Source organism: Musca vetustissima, unplaced genomic scaffold, assembly GCF_032173495.1.
Source record: "Musca vetustissima isolate MV318-11 ecotype Yass unplaced genomic scaffold, APGP_CSIRO_Mvet_v1 utg11553, whole genome shotgun sequence".
Classification (NCBI taxonomy): domain Eukaryota; kingdom Metazoa; phylum Arthropoda; class Insecta; order Diptera; family Muscidae; genus Musca; species Musca vetustissima.
The window spans coordinates 247,942-264,548 of record NW_026879400.1 but is presented as its reverse complement, the minus strand read 5'-3'; the positions used below and the strand labels follow the sequence as shown (position 1 = coordinate 264,548).

Below are 16,607 nucleotides of genomic sequence, written 5' to 3'. Positions count from 1 at the left end.
ACTAGTAAACGCGTCTAGGCAATGCAAAAAATTGAGCAGCGACTTTGCTGATCAACCAGGGTCTCCGCATTACCTACGAGCTAACACTGAAAATGCTGATCCCTATGGGTGTCTCGGCGAAGATCATTGATTGTCAGTCGATAGGTACCTGAAGGACTTCATCCGGACCGACAAAGTTTATTGTCGGAACCTCCGGTATGCCACCTTCAACTTGGTCAAAATTAACTGTGGGACTAAAGAGTCTTCGAACTTCCTTAAGAAGGTAGCAAGCTGGCGGTCGTTGGGGTTCAGGAAATACCGTGCGGATATTCTACCACCATCCATGGGAACTGAAATAAAAAAAAAGTGGTTGGTTGAGCATACTGATCCCGATGGATGCAACAGTGACAATTTTTTATAGTCTGAAGGATCTCTTTCTGTCCGACAAAGTTGATCATTGGAACCTACTAATGGCAAGGTCACCTTTGCCAAAATTAACTGTGGAACTAAAGAGTCTGCGGATTTCCTTAAGAAAATAGAGAGAAGATAAAAACCTGTATAGGAGGAAAAAACAAAAGCTAAATTTGATACTTCTTTCAAAGTCTGCACGGAGACCTCCCATTCTTTCCGCAGCATAATAGCTCTATGGTCTCCTTTGCCAAAATTAACTAAAGAGTCTGCGGACTTCTTTAAGAAAATAGAGAGAAGGTAAAAACCTGTATAGGAGGAAAAAACAGAAGCTAAATTTGAAACTTCTTTCAAAGTCTGCACGGAGTCCTCTCATTTTTTCCGCAGCGTAATTGCTCTATGAGCCGACCGACACCGACCGAATAGAAGTGTGCAGCCTTCTCTTCTAGGAAAAAGTGGCATTGGTGAACTGGTCTTGGGCTGTGATGCCAATGTACACGATTTTCATTGGGGGAGCGCAACACCAACTCACAAGGTGAGTCCATATACGATTTTATACTAAAATATAATCTTAAGGTATGCCACAGGGCCAACACATCCACGTTAATGAACAGAATTAGAGGTGAAGTCATTGACGAAACTCTAACGAATATGGACGATTCTGGAAGGGTATCGGAAAAACCTTCATTTTCGGATCATAGGATGACATTTTGACAAATTTATACTCTTAGATAAAGCAGAAGTTTCTTTAGGAATCATCGGAAGGCGAAAGAACATCGACATTCATGAACAGAATGTTAGGTGAAGTCATTAACGAATATGGGCGACTCTAGGCTCAGGAATTGGAGGGTATCGGAAACAATTTCTTTTTCGGATCATAGGATGATATTTTTCCAGATTATTGGATGATTCTACTCTTAGATAAAGCAGACGTATTATAGGAATCCTTGAAAGGCGAACTGGGATAAGTTCAATGTAAAAATCAGTAAGGAAAGTAGTAAAGTCGGGCGGGACCGACTATATGATACCCTTCACCACTTTGGGTATATACAACAGAGGGAATCCTAACATACGTCACATTTTTGAAGGACCATTAACATAAAATTACACATGCCATTCTGCAACCTATACTAAATTTTGGTCAGATAAAGAGTTGCTTCTTACAAAGGGACAAAATTATGTAATTAAATTTAAAGCAAAATATCGAAATCGAAACCGACTTCATCGAAACTTGTCACATGTTAGGTTACACTTATTTCAGTATGTTTTTCTTTTTGCATTCGGCCACATTTTGAGTTCTTCGTTTACTTACAAATCCAAATTTCGGGCAAATGGAAGGATATATAGGGACTATGGTGCACCATTTACACAAAATCGGAAGAAAATATATATGAGAGTTATATCTAAATCTGAATCGATTTTCACGAAATTTAACACACATCGTTCTAGGCTTAATTCAGTACGCTGTGCCAAATTTCGTGTAAATCGAAGGATATATAGGGACTTTGGTGCACTATTTACCTAAAATCGGACGAAAATATATATGGGACCTATATCTAAATCTGAACCGATATTCACGAAATTTAACACACATCGTTCTAGGCTTAATTCAGTACGCTATGCCAAAGTTCGTGCAAATCGAAGGATATATAGGGACTTTGGTGCAGTATTTACCTAAAATCGGACGAAAATATATATGGAAGCTATATCTAAATCTTAACCGATTTTCACGAAATTTAGAACACTTTCTACACCTAATTCAGTACGCTATGTCAAATTTCGTGCAAATCGTAAGATATATAGGGAGTTTGGTGCACTATTTACCTAAAATCGGACGAAAATATATATGGGAGCTATATCTAAATCTGAACCGATTTTCACAAAATTTTACACACATCGTTCTAAGCTTAATTCAGTACGCTGTGCCAAGTTTCGTGCAAATCGAAGGATATATAGGGACTTTGGTGCACTATTTACCTAAAATCGGACGAAAATCTATATGGGAGCTATATCTAAATCTGAATCGATTTTCACGAAATTTAACACACATCGTTCTAGGCTTAATTCAGTACGCTATGCCAAATTTCGTGCAAATCGAAGGATATACAGGGACTTTGGTGCACTATTTACCTAAAATCGGACGAAAATATATAGGGGAGCTATATCTAAATCTTAACCGATTTTCACGAAATTAAACACACATCGTTCTAGGCTTAATTCAGTACGCTGTGGCAAGTTTCGTGCAAATCGAAGGATATATAGGGACTTTGGTGTACTATTTACCTAAAATCGGACAAAAATATATATGGGACAAAAATATATATGGGAGCTATATATAAATCTTAACCGATTTTCACGAAATTTAACACACATCGTTCTAGGCTTAATTCAGTACGCTATGCCAAATTTGGTGCAAATCGTAGAATATATAGGGACTTTGGTGCACTATTTACCTAAAATCGGACGAAAATATATAGGGGAGCTATATCTACATCTGAACCGATTTTCACGAAATTTAACACACATCGTTCTAGGCTTAATTCAGTACGCTATGCCAAGTTTCGTGCAAATCGAAGGATATATAGGAACTTTGGTGCACTATTTACCTAAAATCGGACGAAAATATATAGGGGAGCTATATCTAAATCTGAACCGATTTTCACGAAATTTAACACACATCGTTCTAGGCTTAATTCAGTACGCTGTGCCAAGTTTCGTGCAAATCGATGGATATATAGGGACTTTGGTGCACTATTTACCTAAAATCGGACGAAACATGATTCGAAAGCGATAATGCTATCGTTTGTTTAAAATCGGGCTTACTATCTAGACATTTCGTTCATAAATGTATTGATCCGTATCTGTGCCTCGCAAATGTCTTGTTTGTGTGGGCAAATCGAAAATAGTGTATGTTTTCAGATTTCGGTTAAAAATAATGTAGAAGTTCATCAAAAAATTCCTGATATTGGCCCTAAAAAATCTTCACTGCAAATTCGTTTACTGGGTTCCACATATCGCTCTTTGTGCACTTGAATGCATTTCAACGTCATTTGCCTAGAATTTTGAGTTAATGCGACCATTAAAGTGCACTCAATGCACCCGGCAGGCCGTAAAGCATAGATGGGGGGTGAGAGGCTCGAAAAAGAGATTATAGCAATGGTGGCTGATTTGACACACTCTCTCTCTCCTCTGGTCTTTACCCCTTTTTGTGTGTGTGTGTGTCTGCATGAAATCGACCATTCACCGATGATGCATGCCGTCATGCATTTGGAACGCCAAAATGCAAGAAGCTAAAACGACAAACCACAACACAATAATTCCCCACCCCTAATGGGTCAGTAAAAAAGGCAAATGCCATCCAAAAATAGGCAACAAGTTTATAAAATTAAACATCGATTTTGTGAAATTTTTTTGTTGTTGTTTTTTGTTTTTCTTAGAAATGTTGCCTTTCGGGCACTGGCCTAAATATTTTAACTGACAAAAGTTCCACCTTAAAGCTATTGCAGCCATATGCCTTTAGTTGTCCGCACATTCAACCTCGTCCTCATGTGGCCATTTACAATTGAAAGCCAGCATGCCCTGGCTGGCATCGAGATAAAAGTTTCCCCACGGTCAAATGGCAAAGACAATGGCAGCAGCAGCAGCAACAATTCTGCAGAGCATATGCCGATGGCTTTATTTTGGCACACACACACGCACCGCATTCACCCCACTTACTCGGCAGCATAAACGACGAGTTTTCTTGTCTATTCAGCTTAAGGGTCATATCCTTTTGTGCCCGGTGTTTTGTTGTAATTATCCCTCAAGGTGTGCCCGGCTGGCTGTTTTGTTTGTACGATTCATTTTCTTCTTTGTTTTTCTCACTTTTTTTGTACCGACATTCTTTTGATGAGTTGAATGGGTATTTTTTGCATCCTCTTCTTCGTCGTCGTTTTCTTTGTACATTAAGGAAGTTTAAGGATAACAGTGTCAGCGAACAGCAGTAGCAATTGCAACAGCCCCACGAAGTGTCGTTCTCTTCTGTTTTTTTATTGGATTATGTGACCAAGTTTAATTAACAAAGATGTTGAACACAATTTTCCAATGAGTGTGTCTGAGGGTTGGACCGACGGCCACACTGCAGTGGCCATCCATTCTCCATGTAGCGTGTTTTATGTTATGATGCCACAAATGGAGTCCATCACAAGGGTTGTGAATTAAATAAATTGCTGGTTTGTTTCAAATTAGTTACGGCCATAATATCTCCAAACGGTTTTTGTTTTTGCCAACATCATTTAAAGGTGGCTCACTGAGCAAGGGTCACTGAACTCCATGGAGAGATTAATGCTGTTTATTTGAGGGCAGTGAAATGTTATGATGAAAATAATTCAGCTAGCCTTCTATTTGCAAGGGGGTTGAAATCAGATAGCCACGAAGTGCAATTTGTTTGATTTCAAATCGATGCGAATTTCTATGGGTCATTGGGGAAATAGAGGAAGAATTTTCTCATAAATAATTAAATTCAAAGGTAAGAAATTACAGACCCTTAGAAAATATTTGTAAAAAAATCCACGCCTTATTGCAGACCCTTAAAAAATATTTAAAAAAAATCATACCCTTGCTTACTAACTTACTTAGCTGGCTTGTGACCGAACTTTCGTTCCATAAGCCCACCTTAGAAAATATTTCCAGGCGCGTCGGACTTTTGCGCAGTTTTTTTTTCAATTTGAAAGACCATATTCGGCAATGTTGTCTTCGACTTGATCTTTCCATCGTATTCGTGGCCTTCCCTTCTGCATGAGCCAACAGCTGGTTCGCTTTTATATGCCTTCTGGGCTGGGGCATCTTCATCCATTCCTTCACCTAGCCAACGTAGTCGCTGCAGCTCAATACGTCTAACAATGTCGATGTCCGAGAATAGGTGGTACAACTCATGGTTCATTCGAAGGCGATATTCAGTGTCAACGCAGATAGGCCCATAGATCTTTCGGAGAATTTTTTTCTCAAACACTGCAAGAGCTGCCGCATCTGCTTGCGAAGGTACCCATGCTTCAGATCCATATAACAGCACTGGTAGTCTTGTAAAGTATGAGTTTGGTCTGGCGGGAGGTGGCCTTGTTTCTAAACTGCTTACATAGACAATAGTAGCATCTGTTGGCACAAACACAATCCTTCTTCGAATTTCAAAACTGATGTTATTCGTTTTGTTTATGGCGGTACCAAGGTATATAAAATCTTTAACTACATCGAATCTGTAGTTCTCAAGTTCCACAGTTGGTCCGAGGTAACTGGACTTCTTGCGCGTTGATACCATCAGCTTGGTGTTCTGGCCGTTTACTGCCAGACCCACTTTGGAGAACTCCTTCTCAATTTGGTAAAAGGTAGCTGTTACCGCTCGGAGTTATATTATACCATTATATCGATGTCATCGGCGTAGGCGAGTAACATGTGTTGTTTGGTGTACCGAGTGCCATTCTCTTCACCTTTGCGTCTCTTATGACCTTTTCCAGCTGGACGTTAAAGAGAATACACGACAAACTGTCACCTTGTCTGAATCCTCATCCGGTATTGAAGGGCTCCGATAGTTCCTTTCCGACTTTAACTGCTGACCTTGTGCCACTTATAGTTATCCTGCATAGCTGTATTAATTTTTCAGGAATGCCGAACGTAGACATGGCTTTAAACCATCTCTGAACGGATAGGGCTGTCGAATGCGGCTTTATAGTCGACGAATAGGTGGACTGTGTCGATGTGTTTTTCGTGGGTATTTTCCAGGATTTGGTGCAGAGTGAAAATATTGTGAGTGGGGGATTTGCTAGGTCTGAAGCCGCATTGGTATGGTTCAATAATGTCATTGACCATTGGCTTCAATTGTTCACACAGCACAATGGATAGCACTTTATATGCGATGGGAAGGAGACTTATTCCTCAATAGTTGGCACATATCGTCTTGGCTTCTTTTTTGTGAACGGGACACAGGATGCTGAGGTTTCAATCATTGGGCATGCATTCCTCTAGCCAATCAGCTGGTGTATGCTCCTGACCAGCATCTAACCACCAGTCTTGAATAACCTGGTAACCCATCGACTCCTGCTGCTTTATTGTTCTTGAGCCGATTAATTGCTTTTGTGACCTCATCTTGGCTAGGTGGTATACACTCTATAACATCATCTCTTATTGGTTCTGGGGTATCTTCTTCACCGCGACTATTTGATACGAGAAGCTTTCCAGATCCTCAACACGCTGTCTGTATCTGTCACCAGGTTTCCTTCTTCATCTGTTTGTTTTTACCTTCGGTTTGGTGTTTTACTCGTTGTAAAATGTCCGGACTTTATTCTGACTCCTGTACAACTCGATTTGCTCACGCTCACGTTATTGTCATTCTTTCGTCTTTTTTCTGAAAACACGTTTCTTCTCTCTCCTTTTCTCTCGATAATTCTCCATTGCATTACGTCTTGCTATTGTCTGCAGGGTTGCCCTATACGCGTTTTTCACATCAGTAGAATTACGACACTCCTGATCGTACCATGGATTTCTGTTGCAGTTTGTAGGGAATGGGAAATTCTTTGCCATTGTGCTTCTATACTATTATCGGGACAAGAAGTGCTTTCGTCAAGCAGGTGACGAAGTTGAACGGAGTAGGCCTCTGCTACCTGTAGTGTTTGCAGCTTTTCGACGTCGAGTTTCCATGTTGTGTTAGATCGCACCTTTGCTGCAGCATTAAGACGAGTGCGAACCTTGACTGATACAATGTAGTGCTCCGAATCGATATTCGCACTTCGGATCGATCTAACGTCTAATACAATGGATGAATGGCTTCTGTCTATCACAACATGATCAATTTGTTTTCTCATTGCTTGATCAGGAGAAATTCAGGTGGCCTTGTGTATATCGAGATGCTTGAATCTGGTGCGGCTAACTACCATGTTTTTTGCTGCCGCGAAGTCAATCAACCTCATGCCGTTGTCTGATGTTTCTTCATGAAAGCGGAATTTTCCGACGGTGGGGCCAAAAAAATATTTTCCCTTCCGATTTGTGCATTAAAATCTCCTAGCAGAATTTTAATGTCATGGCCAGGGCAACGATCATATGCGGTTTCTAGGCGCTCGTGAAATATGTCTTTGGTCTGTTCATCTTTGTCTTCGGTCGGAGCATGGGCACAAATGAGACTGATGTAGAAGAACTTCGCTTTTATGTGGATTATAGCAATTCGCTCATCTACTGGAGTGAATCTGGAGACGAGGTCTTTTTTTCTACTGTTAATCATAAATCCGCAGCCAAATTCATGCCTCGTTTCATGGCAGCTATAATACAGTGCATAATCATCTGATTTACTTACGCCTGCCCTTTCCATCGCATTTCCTGTAAGGCATTAATATCGGCTTTGTACTTCTTGAGTACATCCGCCAAAGCGAGAATTGCGTCTGTTCTGTACAACGTGAGCACATTTCAAGTGCAGATTCGCAGATCGTGGTCCTTTATACGTTTACTTTTTCTTTGCTTTTTCATAGTAGAGGGGTTTTCCGAGTGTGGGCAACTAACCCGACGGCTCAACCCATTTTTATAGCTCACTATTTCATCGGGTGATGAAAATAGCTACCCCAGGTGACACCGCTTGGAGGTCAGTGTCCACAATTGAGATGAAAGAGGGACCAAGATAAGCCTGGACTTGGCCATGTTAAAGCCAATCTGAGCCGTTGCTTGGTATCTATCATCCCCTACGCCACTCATGCAGACCCTTTAAAAATATTTTTAAAAAATCCACGCCTTACAGAAGACCCTTTAAAAATATTTTTAAAAAATCCACGCCTTACTGCAGACCCTTAAAAAACATTTGTAAAAAATCCACGCGTTACTGCAGACCCTTAAAAATATTTTTAAAAAATCCACGCCTTACTGCAGACCCTTAAAAAATATTTTTAAAAAATCCACGCCTTACTGCAGACCCTTAAAAAATATTTTTAAAAAATCCACGCCTTACTGCAGACCCTTAAAAAATATTTTTAAAAAATCCACGCGTTACTGCAGACCCTTAAAAGAATATTTTTAAAAAATCCACGCGTTACTGCAGACCCTTAAAAAATATTTTTAAAATATCCACGCCTTACTGCAGACCCTTAAAAAATATTTTTAAAAAAATCTACACCTTACGACTTTCAAAAATATTTTTTTGGTACTACATTGCGTATGACTGCCATCAACACGTATACGCACACTTCCAAATGAGACAAACAATTCCTCCGCAATGTCTTTATTTCTTAATTGAATGTCCCTTTTCATTCCGCTTCTTATTTTCTCTATGACATTCATTTCACAAAACTTACCCAAATTATTTAGTTCCAAACAACTCGAACGAGATTTGGTTCTTTGCAATAAATGCTGTCGGCTATCCTGTGGCGTCATGGCGTGTCGTTTTTGTGTTGTCGCTGTTGTCGAATTTTGTTGTGACATCACGCTTTCATTGGCCGTACCACCACTGGCTGATGGCGGCGCCGTGTTGACCGAATTACCGCCCGAAGTATTTGTTGCCCCGCCAATGCTACACCAATCTGCTTCCATAGCTTTGGAGGCGCTGCGTTTAAAGTGCTCCAAGAAGCTATCAATTTGTCGCTCCAACGATGATGGTGGGGAGTTATCCATGTTGTTGGATGTTATTTTTTTTCTTTTTTGGTAGATTTCTATTTTTTATTGGTTTTCACTTTTTTTTGGCTGTTCACTTTTTTATTTACTTATTTTTCGAAATATTGGCAGAACTTCCATTTTGGCATTGGAGTGGAAGTTGGTTGTTTTGGTGGCTATATGGAGGAAATATAATGATGAGTAGGGAAATTCGAAAAAGCAGTGGATTAAGAAGATGATGGGAAATTATGATCTGACCGTCATTCAAAAAATCTACTCTCTGATAGTCCTTGAAAGCCCTTTTAATAATTAGTCCTTGCTCTGATAGTCATTGAAAAAATAATTTTAAGAATGTACATCTCCTGTGGAACCTTTAAAAAATATTTTAAAGAAATTTAAGCCTTTTTTGGATGCGGATCTTAAAAAAATCCAGGCCTAATGCGGGTCTTAAAAAAATCCAGGCCTAATGCGGGTCTTAAAAAAATCCAGGCCTAATGCGGGTCTTACGCCAGAATGAAAAAAAATATTTTTAAAAAATCTTCGCCTGAATGAACAAAATATTTTTAAAAAATCTACGTCTGTGGACAGTTGCAACACGTAATGCGATGGAGAACTATCGGGAGAAAAGGAGAGAGAAGAAACGTATTTTCAGAAAAAAGAAGAAAGAACAAGAAAAACGCGAGCGTGAGCAAATCGAGATGTACAGGAGTCAGAATGAAGTCTGAAAATTCTATCAACGGGTAAAACACCAAACCGATGGTTTTGGTAACCTGGTAACAGTTATAGACAGCGTGTTGAGGATCTGGAAGGAGCATTTTGAAAAACTTCTGGTAGCAAATAGTAGCGGAGAAGTGGATAACCCAGAACCAATAATAGTTGACGGTATAAAGTGTATACCACCTAGCCAAGATGAAATCAGAATAGTAATCAATCGGCTGAAGAATAATAAAGCAGCAGGTACCGATGGGTTACAAGCCCAACTATTCAAGACTGGTGTTCAGATGCTGGTAAGGAGCATGCATCAGCTGATTAGTACAATTTGGCTAGAAGAATACATGCCCAATGATTGGAACCTCAGCATCCTGTGTCCAGTGCACAAAAAAGGAGACAAGACGATATGTGCCAACTATAGAGGAATAAGTCTCCTTCCCATCGCATATAAAGTGCTATCCAGCGTACTGTGTGAACGACTGAAGCCAATGGTCAATGACATCATCGGACCATACCAATGCGGCTTCAGACCTGGCAAATCCACCATTGACCAAATGTTCATTCTGCGCCGAAAAACCCACGAAAAACACATCGACACATTCTACCTATTCGTCGACTATAAAGCCGCATTCGACAGCCCTATCCGTTCAGAGATGGTTTAAAGCCATGACTACATTCGGTATTCCTGCAAAATTAATATGGCTATGCAAGATAACTTTAAGTGGCACAAGGTCAGCAGTTAAAGTCGGAAAGAACCTATCGGAGCCCTTCAATACTGAACGAGGAGTCAGACAAGGTGACAGTTTGTCGTGTAATATCTTTAACATCCTGCTGGGAAAGGTCATAAGAGACGCAAAGGTGAACAAAAATGGCGCTCTGTACACCAAACAACACATGTTACTCGCCTACGCCGATGACATCGATATAATGGGTCGAACATTGTGAGCGTAACATCTACCTTTGAACAAATTGAGAATGAGTCTGTCAAAGTGGGTCTGGCTGTACACGGCGAGAAGACCAAGCTGATAGTATCAACGCGCAAAACGTCCAGTAGACTCGGAGTTAAAGATTTTATATACCTTGGTACCGCCATAAATGAAACGAATGACATCATTTTTGAAATTCGGAGAAGGATTGTGATGACCAACAGATGCTACTATGGTCTAAGTTAGCAGTTTTGAAACAAGGCCTCCTCCCGCCATACCAAACGCACACTTTACAAGACGCTGATACTACCTGTGCTGTTATATGGATCTGAAGCATGGGTACTAGCGCAAGCAGATGAGGCAGCTCTTGCAGTGTTTGAGAGAAAAATTCTCCGAAAAATCTATGGACCGATCTGCGTTGACGGTTAATATCGCTGTCGAATGGACCATGAGTTGTACCAGCTATTCTCGGACATCGACATTGTAAGACGTATTAAGCTGCAGCGACTACGTTGGCTAGGTCATGTTGTGAGAATGGATGAAGATGCCCCAGCCCAAAAGGCAGATAAAAGCGAACCAGCTTATGGTTCACGCAGAAGGGTAAGGTCACGAATAAGGTGGAAAGATCAAGTGGAAGACAACAATGCCCAAAATGGTCTTTCAAATTGGAAAAAAATGCGCAAAAGATCGACGCGCCTGGAAATCTTTTCTAAGCTCGGCTTATGGAACGAAAGTTCTGTCACAAACCAGCTAAGTAAGTAAGTTTTGGTTGGCTCCCTGAAAACTTAGTTTTGAAAATCCAAGCCTAAGTTGGGCCCTGAAAAATAATTTAAAAAATCCATGCCCGCTTTGGGTTCCTTAAAAAAAATTTTAAATATCCATGCCCATTTTCTAAGTCCCCGCCTTTTGCGGTTCCTTCAAAAAATATTCTTTAAAAAAATCCAGTTTTTTATTTCTCCTCAATTATCTATGACCGTTTTCCGTAGACTCCCCTATTTTTGCACATTACCCTAATAAAGATATAAATTTTCCAATAAATAGCTAATTTAATAATAAATGTCACCTAATCACTTCATTAGGCAGCTATTCTGTTGCCCTGAATACGCAACAAACCTCCTGACTGACACCCTTAAATATCCAGCAGATTATAACACCTTCTTCTAATCCTATTCGAAATGTAATGAATATCATCGTTACACACACACACAGGGTGTGTAACGATATGTGTGTCATCGCACTGCGTTAGTGTAAGTGTATCCAAAACTATGAAGGTCAATCTACCCTATGCTCGGAGGGAGAGGCGCGCCAGTGATGAATTTCTATTTTTTTCTTTGCTGGTTAAATGTAATTCATTTTTGTTTTGTGGGTGCTGCTCTCTATGTGCGGAAGGAAATCAATTTAAGGTAAAAAAAACACAAAAAAATTCTCAAGCATACTTTTGGGCGTTAAGGGAAAATTTGTGTTGCATTTAGATTTTCTTTGCCTTTTTAGGTTTTCATATTTTCTTGCAAACAATTTTTCATTATATTTTTGAATTTTTTTCTTCACTTCCACTTATTTTCTTTTTTGGTAATAGGCCATTTTCTTATTTTTTTTCCAAATTTGTATGATACTATTTCCTCTTTGCACACATGCATATACAAATTATAACACACACACACCGATACACACGAACGCTTCTTTATATGTTAATTTGATTGTTTTCCCATTTTTTTGATTTTCCTATTTCCTTTGATTTCGGTTAGTATTTATTTTGGCAACCCGATACCGCAACCGTTTTCTGCCATAGCTTAAATTGTACTGCTGAGTTTTTAGGTGGGTCGGTCGGTTGTTCCAGCAACGTTCTTCTTCTTCTTGTTCTACGTTTACTTGTGTTTATGCTCTGCTTTATTTTCATTTCTTTTTTTCTCTTCTTCCTCTGGTTCTTCTCCGTCATGTCAACTATTTTTACACAAACCAAATATTAATAATCCCCGGTCTCTGCATTCCTCCTCTCCATCTTCACGTTTAACATTTTTATGGTAAAAATATCGTTGCTGTAACATGTTCATGTAAGAAAAACCTTGATAGCAATCCATACTTTGTTTAGTTAACGTAGTTTGGTTGTTGTTATTGTTCTTGTACTGCTGCTCTTGTGCAAAATTCTTCTCACGGCAGTTGTAGTTGTTGTTGTTGCTGCTGTGGTGTTTCCTTATACCGCCATTTATTTTCATTGTCTACACACGATACGGAACCGGTGGCGCATTTTTTCTCATCAAGGTTTTCCCCCCGATGTGTAGTTTGTGGGCAATTACTGCTTGGTATTAAGGCGAAGGAGAAGAGGTACATATATGAGCATTCGTTTATTACTGTCAAAGTTTTGCATAGTTGTGTGCCGTAGTTGCCTTCGCTGTACTCTCTCTCTCTCTTTCAAAGGGTCATTCATATACAGTTAGTTGGGCAAATCATGTTGTTTATGTTTTTTCTTCATGAGTTCCTCTTCATAAGCAAATGGATGGGTGTTTGTGTGAGAGCCGGCATATTAACTTTATTGATAGCATGTTTTGTTTGCGCATGTTTGGTTTTTCTTTTAACTGTCATAACAATTTGGGGGAATTTGTGGCACTCAGCTGTTGCATTAATGCTTTTGTAAGAGAGTGTTTCAATTGTAATAGATTGTGATTTAAGTAACGGAAATTAAATGAACGTATTTCAACGGATAAAAATCATAGCATACTTTTAGGCGCACATGAATTATTTGAAAATGAAAATTGTGACAATTTTCAAAAGACAATTTAGAGGGATTGGCTATAAATTTATTATAGTGATGCAACAACCTACGAAGGCGTGGATTTTTTTGAATATTTTTTAAAACTTCCACAACAGGCGTGGATTTTTTAAAAATATTTCTAAAACAACCACATCAGGAGTGGATTTTAAAAGCATATATTTTTATTTTCCCATCGAGAAGTACATACAGTGAGTCACAGTCAAAAGTATGATCTAAGTTTTGCAATGAAAAGGAAAGCCAGGAGAAGAACCTACGTGCCCACCATTATGCGACGCCTTTTGCCGTTGGTTAAGCGGCTCATCAGACATATTGGGCAATGTGGCTTTACAAAGGTCGTACGTTGATAAGTTGTGTTTATTCCGGCCTGATGCGAAACTTGCATATGCGAATTAAATTCAAATTTGTCAAAGTTCGACATTTGTCTTCAATGTAACAATGTAAATGTTTTTTGATCGGTATGAACAAAACTTAGACTTTCCAACTTTAACGTCCTGATTTTTATGTCTAGACTGATGATAACAACCTCTAGGACTTATTATTAAATATCGTTTTTGAATTAAAATCCGTTTTTCAGGTATGTGAATCTTTTATGGATTTATCGTATGTATGTTATTGACCAATTTTTGTAATTTTGTTAATCATTGATACTTTCTTGTTGGGCTTTTTTGGTCAGGTGTTTGATGAAAATAAAAACTGGCTTTTATTTCATATTTTGCTCGACGTTTCGTTGGCTTTTTTCCAACATTTTCAAGAGCGTTTTTTATTGATCTATTGACAAAATAAAAATTATAATTTCTTTTCAATATATATTGCACTTATTTTTTAACTTACTTTAATTATTTTTCATTTTGTTTATTATTTACTTAAATTAAAAAAACGGGACTCCACAACATTTAAATAAAATAAATAATAAATTAAATAATAAAATAAATAAAATCACAGTTAATAAATAAATAAATATATCACAGAACTGGTGTTTTAGGTTATTGCAATTGAATACTGAAGCTTAGTATTGTCTTTGTCTTCCTTCGTGTTTATGGATCTGTCAATTCGTTGTTGTATTCTTAGGCTTTCTAGTGTGTATCTTTTGTTTTCGTTTTTAGCTTTGTCTAAGATTCTCACATTCTTGAAATCAGCTGTGTGGCCAGTTTCTTTAATGTGCTGTGAGAGTGCTGTTTTTTCCGTTCCTTTGTTGATGTCATTTTGATGTTCCTTCATTCTCACACCTAACATTCGTTTAGTTGTACCCACATACACTTTCCCGCACTTCTCTGTTTTGCTGCCTTCACATATTACTTCATACACAACATTGTTTTCTTTTTGCTTGTCTGCTTTTTGTTTTGTTCGTTTAAATATCGTTTGTAGTGTGCTGTTTGATCTGTGTGCTAATGTTGTTGTTGTATCTCTTATGATGTTTCTCAAGTTTTTTGTCTCCGTCAAGTTTGGTATATAGGGTACACTGATAAAATTGATGGTTTGTGTGTCGGATTTTGGGGTGTCTTGTTTTTTATTATTATATTCATATATTATGTCGTCTATTAATCGTTGAGGATAGCTGTTTTTCTTCAGTATTCCTGTGTACTTTTTTATGTTTTTCCTTAAGTATTGTTCGTCCGTGATGTATTTTATTTTCTTTAGGAGGCTTCTTGCAGTATTCACTTTCATACTTCTTGGTTGCGTCGAGTGATAGTTTATAATGCGTCCCGATGATGTATCTTTGGTGTACCATTCAGTTTGTAATTTATTGTCATTCCTTATTATTAGTACGTCTAAATATGGTAATTTATTATTGACCTCTTTTTCTATCGTAAATTGAATTTTGTTATGATATTTATTTAGAAGAGTCAGAATATTTGTTTCGTCGTGTTTGTTTATAATGGCAAATACATCATCCACATATTTCGTCAATAGTTTTATTTGTATGTCCTTCGCTTTTAGTTCTTCGATAACGTCGTCCAAAAGTGTGTCTAGTACGATGTCTGCTATCGTAGGCGAGAGGGGGTTGCCCATTGGCATACCATATGTTTGATGGTAAACTTTGTCATTGCATTTGAAGTAATTGTTATCTTTCAGAACGAAGTTAAGTATTTTTAAGAAGGTTTGTTTTGGAATCTGTGTTTTTTCTTGCAGGAATTTCCATTTGTCGAGAATATTTTTAATCGCTAGGTGTATAGGTATATTTGTGAATAGAGATACAACGTCAAATGATACCATAATGTCGTCCTTATCCAATTTAATGTCATTTAGTTTATCTTTCAGGTCCATGCAATTTTTTATGTTATATGTAGGTGATATTATTGTCCTAAGTAGTTTTCCGACGTATTGCGCCAGATTGTAGCAGGGTACATTCGTAGATGCTGCTATCGGTCTTAGTGGAGTATTTTCTTTGTGGATCTTTGGTAATCCGTAAAGGTCTGGCGCTGATGCAGATATGCTAGTTAGTTTAGATTTTTCCCATTTTGATATTAATTTGTTTTTGTGCAAATCATTTACTAAATTGTTGTTCATTCTTTGTAGTTTTTCAGTAGGGTCTTCTCTAATTGGTTTATATGTTGTTTTGTCGTCAAGTAAATTGTTAAGTTTATATCTATACTGTTCTTTGTACATTACGACTGTTTTGTTGCCTTTATCTGCGGATGTGATGATTATTTTCTCCTCGATTTCTCTTATAAAATTCTTGGTGTCTTCAAACATAGCTAATATGAATTTTTCCTTGTCGTTGTTGTAGATATTCCGCTTGTAGTTTGATATTCTGTTTGCTATTTTTGCTCTGTTAATTTCTTTTTCAGTATCGTCTTTAATTGTTTGTACCCATTGTTCCATATCTGCTATTAGTGGAATTGGTTTGAAGTTCTTTGATGTTATAGGCAGTGCGAATTTCTTGCCCATGGATAATATCCATTTGTTCTCCTTCGTAAATTCTATGTCGGTATAGTTTATGAACCAGTCTTCATTCAGTATCAGATTGTATTCATTAAATTTGTTATTTTTTAGCTTATTAAACTTGGATAAGTGTGTCTGTTTTGATTTTCTTTTTATGTTGTAATATTTATTCCATTGCTCGTCTTTGAATTTTTTAAGTTCTGTTTCGTCCAGTGTATTTTGCATTATATTTTCTAACTGTGATATTCTCTGTTTTGTTCTTGTTATTTTTATATGTGTTTCTCTTATTTCTATGTTGAGTAGTTTTGTTTTGAAATTGCTTGTTACTTTGT

The 16,607-nt window shown here is 38.1% G+C and overlaps 1 protein-coding gene across 1 annotated transcript; it reads right to left on the bottom strand.

The window, feature by feature from the left end:
* Positions 1 to 14,370: 14,370 nt before the first annotated feature.
* On the bottom strand, positions 14,371 to 16,281 carry LOC133324293 (uncharacterized). Its single transcript, XM_061533138.1, has one exon. It carries the CDS (start codon positions 16,279 to 16,281, stop codon positions 14,371 to 14,373), a length of 1,911 nt encoding a protein of 636 aa, XP_061389122.1.
* Between the last annotated feature and the right edge of the window lie 326 nt (positions 16,282 to 16,607).